The sequence below is a fragment of the Gymnogyps californianus genome, chromosome 5 (genome assembly GCF_018139145.2).
Source record: "Gymnogyps californianus isolate 813 chromosome 5, ASM1813914v2, whole genome shotgun sequence".
Classification (NCBI taxonomy): Eukaryota; Metazoa; Chordata; class Aves; order Accipitriformes; family Cathartidae; genus Gymnogyps; species Gymnogyps californianus.
In genome coordinates, this window is record NC_059475.1 from 4,092,198 (window position 1) to 4,104,470 (window position 12,273).

At 39.3% G+C, this 12,273-nt stretch overlaps 1 protein-coding gene across 1 annotated transcript in view; it reads right to left on the minus strand.

Annotated features, from left to right (window-relative positions):
• TPCN2 (two pore segment channel 2) overlaps positions 1–12,273 on the minus strand; it is a 33,114-nt gene that overhangs the window by 10,655 nt on the left and 10,186 nt on the right. The window contains exons 8-18 of the mRNA XM_050898278.1: positions 10,938–11,037; positions 10,567–10,632; positions 10,130–10,194; positions 7,017–7,114; positions 6,606–6,687; positions 5,126–5,212; positions 3,933–4,052; positions 3,552–3,611; positions 3,337–3,465; positions 2,638–2,687; positions 31–130 (exon numbers count right to left, since the gene is read on the minus strand). Of these exons, the coding sequence (XP_050754235.1) occupies positions 31–130; positions 2,638–2,687; positions 3,337–3,465; positions 3,552–3,611; positions 3,933–4,052; positions 5,126–5,212; positions 6,606–6,687; positions 7,017–7,114; positions 10,130–10,194; positions 10,567–10,632; positions 10,938–11,037 (957 nt within the window). The remainder of the gene's footprint in view (positions 1–30; positions 131–2,637; positions 2,688–3,336; positions 3,466–3,551; positions 3,612–3,932; positions 4,053–5,125; positions 5,213–6,605; positions 6,688–7,016; positions 7,115–10,129; positions 10,195–10,566; positions 10,633–10,937; positions 11,038–12,273) is intronic.

Sequence of the window (12,273 nt, forward strand, 5' to 3'; positions counted from 1 at the left end):
AAATCCAAGTGTGGAGGGATAAACAAACACCTTCATATTAGGAATAATCCGCAGGAACCTGAACACAATTAACATGTTCACCAATCGCACCATATCCCACAGGGATAATAAGCCCATGAACTCGGGTCTCCTAGGAAAGATAGAAGAAAATAACAAATCAGAGAGACAGCCCATGACAGAAGGACACAGTTAAATCTACTGGGCTGCAGGTAACTGTAAATTCCCCACAACATCCATGGCATATTAAAAAAATTTGGGGGGGGGGGGGGGGGGGGGGGGAGGAGTTTTATTTCCTCATGTAAACACATGACTGAACTAGAACATTGCATCCAGTTTTGGAATCCCCAACACCAGAAAGGGACAAACTGCAGCAAGATCAGCAGAGGGCCAACAAGATGGTCAGGGGCTGATGCACCTATCCTACAAATAGAAGCTGCTGGAACTGGGCTTGTTCAGCCTGGAGACGACTGCTTCAGGAGGACCTAGCAACAGCCTTCTAATACTTACGAAGCAGTCCTCAAGAAGACAGAAGCAAGGCTGTTCAGTGGGGCATAGCAGGAGGGCAAAGGACAGCAGGTGTAAGCTGAAACAGTGGAGGCTCACACTAGATATAAGGAAGAACTGAAGAACTTGTCAACCATGAGGACAGTAAGACAGAGGCACAGGTTATCCAGAGAGGTTGCGGAAGTCTCCGTTATTGGAGGTTTTGAAGACCCAATGGGATAAAGCTTTGAGTAACTTGGTCCAGCCTTGCTGTGAGCAGGAGGCTGGACTACAGATCTCCTGAGGTCCCTTCCAGCCTGAATTATCCTATATAAAAAAATCTATAATCTGTAAAAGGAAGCACATTAAATTACTCAGCAGGAATCTCAGCTACAGTAAACTCTAATAACTGACGAAGGAAGCGATTCATTTAGCCTGGGCTCTTAAATATGCATATAGTGCTCTTTAAAGTGCATGTTTGTACTAAAATACCTGGGTAAGTGGCCTTCCTTCTGCTGGGGGGGAGGCACCAAAGAGGGTCCTTTCAGAAAACAAAGCGAAACAAAAATACTGCTATAGCAAGATACTTCAGGAACTTGCACAAAGATGTGCATTAATCCTTCAGGGTATGCTTGGCTGCAGTTAAGCTTCAAAAAAAGCACTAAGCTAACAGACTGTCTTTCCAACCTTCTTCCTTATACGCGTATTCCACAGGTGATATGCATACACTTCAAATCTCAGCCTGAGTTTTAGCTGACTTTTACATCGGCATGCTGGATGCTGGAAAGGTGGGCAGGTGGTAGGGGACGAAAGATGTTAATGAAAAAGGTCCTTGGTAACACAGGTGCTAAGTCATGATTTCCTTCATCAATATATTCAACTCTAACAATAAAAGAAATTATTTAAGACAACACTGCATAGAGTGCATATTCTAGAATAATAGTCACATCTTAGTCCTGTCCTGAAGATGTTACATCTACAGACCAAGCAATCACCAACAGCACACACCGTAAGCAGCATTAGAACTCGGAATGACTCATCTGGGTTGTAATCTGTTTGCAGTGACTGACACGAAGATCTAACAAGTATTACTGGTGCTTCAAGATACTACTGTAGTGCAAACAATCGTCTACATTTAAGAATCAAAGGACAAAATCAAACCCAAATATAATCAACTAAGTTAGATCAATAGTTAATGCCATTAGATTGTTAGCAATTAATATCCTTATGGCAACCATCGCTTTTGAGTGATAGGAGTGCAAGTAGTGTTCAAAAATAAACCCATTTCAAGCTGTAAGGTCTACCAGGTCTCTTCACAGATAGTAGTGTAAATTAAGGTGACTTCTTGATGGCAACATAACAAATATCCTGAAAAATTAGGGAGAGCCAATGTCTTAAGAGTGAGCTTGTATAAAGAAACAAAGTACCAGAATGTGTTATGAATCACCCCTGAAAATAAGATTCAGGAAATCTTCCAGAAGTCCTTTGCTTTCCTCTTTTGTTATGGTGGCAGTTTTCAAATTTTAAGAGACGAAACAATGATTTTTATGTTTTTGATAACTAAAAAAGATCAGGATAGTTATCCAAGAACTGTTGGAACTTAAGAAAATCAAAATACAACTGCTTGCTATTCCAGTACAGATAAATCGTTTAAGTCCGTGGGAATTTTTCTACTAAATTTTACACCACAAAACAAAACTCAGACTTCAATCTACATACAGGGTTGAAGGGCCTTTGCCAGCTGTTTAGGAATTCATATAATTGGGCTTACGGACAATCTGACACTGAAACATATTAGGTTAGTAGCTGGTTGTGTATGTTGTACCAAATTCCCATGCCTACACCTCTAGTAAGTGCAGGTCTGCTAAGATATTATTTTACATCAGATTACAAGTAATACAAATGCATGCTTCTGAGAATAGCTAAACAGAACTCTAAATTTTATGAGAAAAACCCCAATAGTTTTCTTTCACTTATCGATATTGCATGGCCTCTAGTGACTACAAGGGTGAGAAATTCTACTAGGTTTGGTAAATTATGGACTGGGCTGACAATCATAGCGTAACGACATAAGCGTGTATGAACATGTGCGTATATTCCCCTGACGCAGCCCAGACACCGAGCAAAGTGCAACAGTTCACAGAGATTACGTACCAACCAGGATGAGGAAATCCGTACACAGAAAAAGTGGCAATCTCCAAAACCTTTAGTTAGGGGAGGGGGGGGAAAAAAAAAAAGTCAAAACCTTACTTTCTAATTCCGAGTTTCAAAAATTGCATAAGTTTCTTGACAGGAAACATTTTCAAGAGCTTTAAGCCACTAATTTGTCTCAGTTTAAAGCTCTGAAATTGTCACATTTGACTAGGTATTCCCCAAATTAATCCTATGTACACACATCCTCCAACAGTGACATATGTAAGGATATACAGTGAATTACATTAACCATGATTTTGGCCTCATCTGTCATATGGGTTTCAGGCTTTTACCAAATAATGGTAATAATCTTCTGCCACTTTTTTTTTTTTAAATTCAAAAAGCAAAGTGATTTTTAGCAATGTAACACAATTCCTTATGTAATTACTCCGAGAGCTGAATGTTTCCAATAAACATTAAAAAGGCTGCTATAAGAAAGCTCACCTTTTCCATCAATTCAAAAAAGCCTACCTCCAGAAAGGAGACCCTAAGAGAACTACGTGCCACCAAAACGTTCAAGCCACTGAAAACCACAACACTGGCTCATGCCTTTTAACTCAGCATATTAGTGTTGAATAAAAAGCAATTCCACTAGCTCTTGCAGTTCCTAATCATGCTAGTCAACAAATTCAGGAATGCAGAAGTTCGCAAAATGCTTACCAGCAAAATTACAGTCAGAAGTCCATCAAATCTATTGCTTGGATATGACAAGTATCTTTTCAAGCCCATTGCTAAGATTTTCAGCAGCATTTCCAGCAGATAGTATAGGATGAAGAAGCAGTTGATAGCCTTCACCCCCCAAAATAAAAATAATTATTAGAATTATTGACACCTCAGGGAACAGCAATAACTGTAGGAATACCGTTGCATCTTACCCCCAGGAAGAAGTCATCTCTTTCAGATGGCTGCTTATCTGCATCCAACACCAAAACCACCTTAAACAACAAGAAATATTTTATGAATCCACTGCTTTACTGCTGCATAAAATGGATTTTTAAGCACAAGAACAGTCTTTTATGCTTTGCACAGACCTTTTCAAGCAGCTCAGAATATATTTTTTAACTGCAGATGTTCTCTAAGACTGCATGACTAAAGCATGCCAAACATGGACATCTGCTACAAAAAGTGATTATCAGAACAGAGACTAAAGAACAAAAATAGAACTGAAGTTTGTAGCGGGGGGTGGGGGTGGGGTGTGCAACAACAACAACAAAACCAAAAGAAACCCCCAAAAACCACCCAACACTTTTACTTACACAGATAGAAACAATGTTTGCAAGGGCTACAACATTCCCCAAGTAGCCAAAGTAGGGATGGCCAAAGGCAAACTGCATTTTCTGCATAAAATGGGATTGGTACTCTGGACTGGGAGGATGCTGAAAAGAACACAAAGGATTTGCTGAGACACAACGTATAAGCATTTTAAGAATAACGCAGGAAAACCACACTCAATCTCAGCTTTAAGAAACAGACGTTTTCAAAGCAAAACTTTAAGGCCACATGCTAATGTTGACGTTTCAGGAGGAAGGTGTTTTCAAGCTCTGGCTATTAGCAGGAAGAGATGATTTCTGATTAGCAAATGGGTTGACGATTATGGCACAACACAAGATAATGGCAAAAAAGGGAGATAATCCAACTTCTCTCCAATGCCCCAAGCAGGTAAACTAAACACCAAGCTACTAATTGTATACATTCCTTCCCCATTTCCCAACATTTAATCTCCCGTAAAAGATTCAGAAGTCTTGGTTACATGCAAACATAGAAGAGAACATATCCTAACCCTCGCAAAATTTGATTTTTTTTTTTCCCCTTTCTTTCTCTAAGTGGAGAGGACTGCTTTCTGCCCATCTTCATCTGAACAGTTAAAGAATCCACATTTCATTCTTCCTTCATGGACTGGAAAAAAGACTTTGCCTGAGTATATTTAAGTGTTATGCTGCAAAGACTAATATATAGCAGAGATGCATTGCTTTAATATAGGACTGTCACGACAAGACAAATCTCTCACATTTCACCAAAAACAATTTACTACAGAGGTACTCATTTCTCCACAGCACTTTCCAGAAAGTCTATGCTATAAGTCTAACTCCTATTCCTTGCTTCCTTGTAATGAATCTTCCTATTAAACAAAATACACACACAGAGCCCTCATCTATTTTGTCTGGCCAAATCACTTAAAAATGCTGACAGAATAAACAACCATGCATTTTGTATATTTAACACTACCTGGCAATCCCAAACTAATGCCGTAAAAGCCCCCAAAGCAATGCTGTTTGTGACTGTAAGAGCAATCCACGAACAACTTAAAAATCAACGACACTTGATCATGCCTTGCATTCAACAAGTTGTGAAGTTTGTTTATATCGTTTATAGCAGAATACTATCACTTATTTTTGCACAAGACCACACTCAACTTAAGACACTCTATAAATGATTGTCAGATACATACTTGCTTAATGGCGTCTTTGTCTAGTTCTTCAAAGAGCTTCTGAAACTGGGCAGCTGACAGCTGGTCACAGGAGCACATTTTGAGTGACTTCACATGAAAGAGAAACATTCAGATCAACACTTGCAATAGCTGCGTCTTCAAAGAGTGCCAACACCCTCAGACTATCTAAAAAGTCTAGGAATAGAGATGTAATACAACCTACACCAAGGTATTAGAGTGAGCTTCAATATTGCTTTGCTTTCATACAAGACTGCCACGTGACTGTGGGATTTGTCTCGCCTTTTCTATTTTCCCTCTCTGGGACCACATGCTGCTTAAGAAGCAGCATGCTCTTTTGACATAGTTGAATTTTTCGTCTCACCTAGTATTGCCATTACTATGTTATGATCCAAGGAATGAAGATACTGTGTCAGTTATCACTGTCCTGCAGAAGTTACTACCTGAAAGGATGGAATTATTTCACAAATTGTAACATGATGAAGACACTTCCACAGCATACCAAACACTAACTGCAACTGTAGCACACACGGCAGCAAAAGAAATGGAAAAAACCCACCAGCAACAAGAAGAAAAACTAAAACTTGGATTTGCGTACCGAACTAACAATGCAACGGACAGCTCAGAATAATGACAGAGCAGGGTGTTTATTTTCAGGCAACTCTGTTTACACATCCCCTATCCCAGACAACAACAACTGGAAGCAACACATGTATAACTCTTTATTCCACTTCCAGCCTTCACACTGGAGCCAGCCAACTGCTGATGCTATAACCATCAGCTCTGATTTGCCACTTCCTTTTGGCAGAAGATCTTACAATATGGACTTCAAATCCTGCTGCAACGTTGTTCTCAAAAAGCATTACTTTTAGATAATTTTTCTGAAACCACACCAATAATCTCCACATCTCCCATTAGAGCTAAATAATTTCTCTAATCTCTGAAAATCATGGCATGAACTGCAACGTTAATTAAGTCTTTAGTTAAGCAAAACCACTCTCCCTGTAGCCTGACACTAGTATTAATACCTAGAGGGAGCAGCACAGCTAAAATCCAATGAAAAAGACATTTTCAAATGGTAGAGGAAAGCTGCTATAGACAGCAGCTCTAGACCACAGTGAGAAATGCTTTGCTTCCAGAGAGAAAATAAAGCAAATGAAAAAATTAGCCCTGCAAAACAAGAGTTTTCATTACTCTACACCTCTCTGCAGGTGAGTGCATTCCCCATCACACCAACCAAAGAAGTAGCAATCTTCAGGTGAAATCATTGCCTAGAGACTGTTTTTGTTCTGAAGACCAAAACATAAACAGACACTGAGCTGGGCCTCTGTTCACACCTAAAGAGAGCAGCATAAAGAAAGCTGAGCTGAAAGCTACTACTCCTAGATCAATGGTGTGATTAAGGAGATTTCCGTTTCCACAGCTGTCCCATCAGAGGGTTTGATAGTCACCAACATAAAGACCAAGAAAATGCAGTTCTTACTCTCATGATGGCTTGCTTGCAGCGAAAATCCATTTCAACTTTCTGCAGCACTTGTAGTAAGGCCCCAACGCTGGCATGCGACCTATTTAAAAGAAAACAGGATGGGCCTCAAAACAGATAACTGTCTCGATGGCAAAAATAGCTGTTCCAAATGCATTCTTACCTCTTTCTTTTTTTGAAAAGCAGATAAAATTAGAAGTAGAAATAAAAAGGAAACAGACCCCATAAGAGTCCAAAGCAGTGTGTTATAAACATCCAGTTAAAGAAAAAATAAAATAAAAGAGATGAGCAACAAATGAGCAACAAATTTTTCAAGAAGGGATCCTCAGTAAATACACTAAACAAAACAAGATGACCAAAAAACTGATCTCTTCTCCTAGATGATCCACTGTTTCAACATTCCTCACTTACTGTTGTGCATTAGCAGGAGTCTCTTTCATGGAAGAAAGCACTTCAAACGCAGCCCGGATTCCCAGTCGCCTCCTGAAGAGGGAGGACTGAACTGATTTCTGGACAGTAAAAACACCACAGGGGACACAATTTACTTACACTTGTTTAAAGGAAATCCAACTAGACGATACAAATAAGACCTGTAAATTATTTGCCCAGCCCTTAGACAGAACCTACTGCAAGCCTCAGAAAGGGCCATGTCTGTTCAACTAAAATAATTTTTCAGGAAGGCAAGATACTGTTTTCTTTCTCCCACCACCAAAGTCCCTGTCATCAGCCACTAGATCTAGCTGTCCAGATCCTGGGCCCAACCAGACGAACACTCCACAGTTTAAAAGGAATGCCATGAAAGAGTCATAGGCTGAAATCAGTGAAGCCCGCTCCTACCAGAAGGACTTGGGGAAGATCAGGGCTACCCAGCTCCTCATGCAGTAGTATGTCCTACGGTCAGATAATATACTGATCCTCTGGCACACACCCCAGATTTGTGATTAGACATGAGAATAGGAGACTTCCTTAGGCCTCGCTCCCTTCAAGAACTCCATGTACGAGAAGGAAAGCAGCAAGCAAACAAGTCTCCAGAGTTCAAGTAAACATCCAGGTCACGGTTTATTTTTAATTCTGGATTGCATAGGCACATGCCTGTTCCAGAGACAATGGCAACAGCAAAGCTCAAGTATTCACAGAAATTCATACTACTGTGCAAAGAGAAGAGTTAGACAGCTTGTCCAGCTCCAGCTTCTTGCCAAAAAGAAGAAAGCAAGAGACGTAGTTTTTCATGCTTCATTTTTCTTTTCATAGTAATCACTTTCAAACTCAGCTACTGTATTGGGAGTCCAATTATGGCATACTCTCACATGGGAAAAAGGAAAATTGAAAGAGAAGGGAAGAAACAGAGCAGGAAGAAAGGATTACAGGAGTTCCTCTTTGCACATATTGGGTTTAAACACCCCTTTCCCACAAGAGGGTGGGGGCCATTCCTTCTGTGTAATATTGCTTAAGGCTTACTATGCAACAAACTTTACCTTCTCTCTGGAGCTCTACTAGAGCAGCTATTATTTCACTTTTACCCCCAAGCCCTCAACTCCACTTCTCTCAAGAGCTGAATGAGCTATAAGACTGCGTAAGTAAGGGGAAGGAACTATAAGACTATATATAAGTAAAGGGGGAAGTAAGTAATGAAAGAACTATAAGACCATATGTAAGTAAGGAGGAAATCACACCTAAAGTCAAAGTCACCGAGTTTCCCCTGCCACTAAACCTGAAGGAAACCATAGGCACGAGAAAAGACCAGTTGGAATGTACACAATCGGGAACCGCTGTTTATTCCAAGCTACAGAGGCCATCACTGTACTGCCCCAAAGGGAAAAAAGCTTAACTTACAGCCCGGAGTTTTAGCTGTCAGACTCCAGTGCTTTTGCATAGCACTACCCTGACTCAGCTTTATGAAAAACATTGCCGTTGAGCTGTGAAGTTTTATAAAATATGCAAGAGGAAAGTAAAAAACACAGGTGGAAGTGAAACTGTTGAAGAACTAACTCAAGACTTGAGAGAAAAACTTCACCATGGAAGTTACAAAGCTCAAAGAAAAATCTCAGTTTGAAGATTACACCTCAGCAAGATCAAGACTCAGCCTGTTCTGAGGAGCAAGAGACTGACAGCTCCCCTTTTGACTGATGACTGCTTGACCAAAGATTCAGTTGTGTGCCATCAGTGTGATAACCATTAATACTTAGCCTAGCACTGTGTTATTTCTACTAATCTGCTATGTGCATTAACTGCTAAGTAGCTGTGGTACACCATGGATGTTCTGTATTCATTGCTGGAGATAAACCCAGTTCTAGAGATCTCCAGCTGCACCCATGCAGCCTCTTCCTTCCACCACCCATCCAGTCAGTTACTTCTTTTTGGAATAGCAACAGGAAAGTCACAAATTTGACCTCCTGGATGAAGTACATTTTATTGGAAGTAACCGAGATGATCTTTCATTTGACTTACTTTGTCTCTGCTTTCTAAAATACTCTTGCCTCAGCTCATTACAATTCCTCCCAGATAGTGCAGCTGAACAATCTCATATAGAAAACGAAAGCACTTACGCTATTTCCTGCTAAGGGAACCCAGACTACACTCCCAGTTGGAGACTAAACTGGGGTAGGTAATGCAACAAAGCACATCGCACAGCTTGTTATTAAAGGAAAAAGAACTTTCAGTAATGAGTTTAATCGTCGCCACAGATTGCACGCTCCTTGAACAACATGCAAAAGTACACTTACTTTGTCAGCTTTTACTTCTCTAATATAGACACCTGAGTCAAAAAGAGGTCATTACACTACACATCAGATTCTCTCCACTTTGTGGAATGTCAATCACACACGATCAGGCATCTTCCAGAAGCACATTAAAAGTATTACACAGATGACTAGCATTGCATGGAGATTAAGCACAGGTTCCTTTTATTTGAGACTGAATACTACCAAGAATAACTACTATAGCTACCGGCAACTGCTTCCGGTACAAGTCAATCGCAAGGCTCAACTCCATCTTTCAGAGGCAGCAGACTGCCCTAATCATTCTAACATCCCACCCACCCAACATGGTAAGGATGAAGTGAAAAATACCAAACATGAAGATGTTTTAGTCAGCAATTCTTTTTTATTGAAGGCTTCTAATGCTGCGCTACTCAAAGAAATTAAGTGCTAAGAGCACTAATAGCATTAATGGCTACTTAAATAGTACAGCAGGCTTTCTTTACAGAGACCAAGTTTAAGTTACTTGTTCATTTGTCCTTGTTCAGTTTTAGAATAGTTTGATTTTTTTTTCCCTATAATAGTCAAAGTTGCAGATCCACAGCATACATGGAAGTACACAAGCAGGTAGTTTTATCATGGAAGGGGATCAAGCTACAACAGCTTAAGGGGAAAAGTATCTACATCAAAGAACCTTTAGTATCTTGAAACCGTATCTAAAACCAGGATGGGCATACTGCTTTAATACACAGTTGAAACTTTTAATACTCAGAGCTTCACAGTTTCAAGGTTATGGTAGAAAACAGAAATTAGGAATGCTTTACTTACCAGAAGGTATCCTCGAAACTGGTTGTATATTATTGCTGTAAGCAAGTTCATCAGAAACAAGTTGCCTATTGGAGAAAAAGAGGCAGTAAGAATTATTGAAATACATACCTGTTTCTCAAAGAAGTTTCAATGTATATAGTAAATCAGATGTAAAATTTAAAAAGGATTAGTTTTCTTGTGTTTGATTTCCAAAGTGTTTTTAGTGTTTGAATATACTGTAATGTATCCATTCCCCTATGATATGTTACTGAAAAAAACCAAACCATAAGTACCTTCCATGAAAATTATCTTACAAGACACTACACAGTAACTGGACACACAAAAAAGGAGAAATTTACGATTAAACTTCCCTAGAAAAACAAATCACTCTGTAGCTGGTATGCACAAGTGTCAGAGTTAAAGTGCATTTAAATTACTGAAGACTAGAGGTAACTTACCTAGTACAGTGAAGAGTATGAAGAAGATGGAATATGCTCGATTCTTAGAATATGCAGGAATCATCACTGTATCAGATTTAACAAAAAAGGAAATAAGAATTTAATGCTTAAGATGAAAACGGGAGACCTCTATCAATTTTTGGCAATTGGCAAAAGCTCTTATATAGCTCCACTTCAGAGTTGCATATATAATTACACCAAAGGAAAAGCAAGAATCAAGTTACTAAAACCATGAAAAAATCTTTACATAACCTTCCTCTGGCTGTGCTAAGAACTATCAGCTGAAAGAATGGTTATAGTAGTCTGAAGATAATCTTACTCTAGTATTCTTTGAGAAGAGAGACAAAAGTTATTTCTGAAAGATTGCTCACCATCAGGATTATTTGCAGTAGTTAGCAGGACCAGCAGTGATGTCAGTGAATCCGGCAAATTCCGGAAATACCCCATCCACTCCTTATCCTGCTGGCCATCCTAGTCAGAGAGATGTTCATTGTTAGAGAAACACTGAAGAATCGCTAAGATTGTCTTAGCAAGGAAGGGGGAAAAAAATTTTTACGATTAAAAAAAAAAAAAAAAAAAAAAAAAAATCAGTCAACAATCAGTTTCTTACGCAATCAAATCTACCCCGTGAACAAAGGACGAGACAAGCATAAAAATTAGGACAATGTGTAAGAATACAGTGCAATCACTTCATTTATTAACAGCCATTGAAAAATGTAAGGAGGAACAGCAAGCTAAGACAGGCACATGAAGCTCAATATAGAAGTTAGGTCTAGCTAGCATCTCAGACCCAGGAAGAACAATAATGTCAGAAACAGACAATATCGGAATCTGAAGCCGCCCTTGATTGATATAAAAAGCATCACCTCTCAGCCTGCAAGAGATATTAGTGTACTGGAGATAAAAGGACTCCCTAAACATGAGTTAAAAAAGGAAAAATCTCAGACTAATACCATCTTCAGTCTCAACTGGCATTATAAAAATTAGCATAGAGTAGAAGCTGTTTTCTTTGTTACTCCAGCTACACCACGCTGTACCTCAGTGTAGATGGAAACCTAATTACGCTGAATTGTATACTCTAGGACTACACTCCAGGACTTGCCCAAAAGCATAATACAATTTGAGGACAATATTAAAATACATCTTTTCTATACTGAGGAACAGAAACAAAACAGCTTCCTCAGTAACGAAGAGCTGCCTCAATAACTACCATGTTACAAAAGATCATCGCCTATAGATTATGAGCTCCTCTCAAACAACTACAGCTCTACTAGTATACTCACTGAGTATGAAATGTGTCTCTCACTTCCCCTTTGACTTCCGAATAGAAAACTTAACGTCCTCTGAATTAGTTACTTGCACAAAAGTTACTACCACTACTCGCAACAAAGGTTTTCCCCTTTCTCCAGTTATCCCCTTACATACCCAGGGGCTTCTGGTTAATTACAGCAAGATCTACACAGAACACAGCCAGACAAGTTTTAAGTCTCTTTTCAATAATGTACGTGAAGATGTACTTAAAGTACAAGTGCAAGGACAGTCCTCATCTTATTTTAGAAGTAATAAATATTTACACGAATAAGAGCACACAATATAAAGCAATACGCTATAACCAGCATTAGTGCACATTACAGGAGTTGTTGGGCAGGTGGAAAACAAGCAACTGTTCTGTTTTGAAAAGAACGAAGATTCAAAGTGCTATGTACG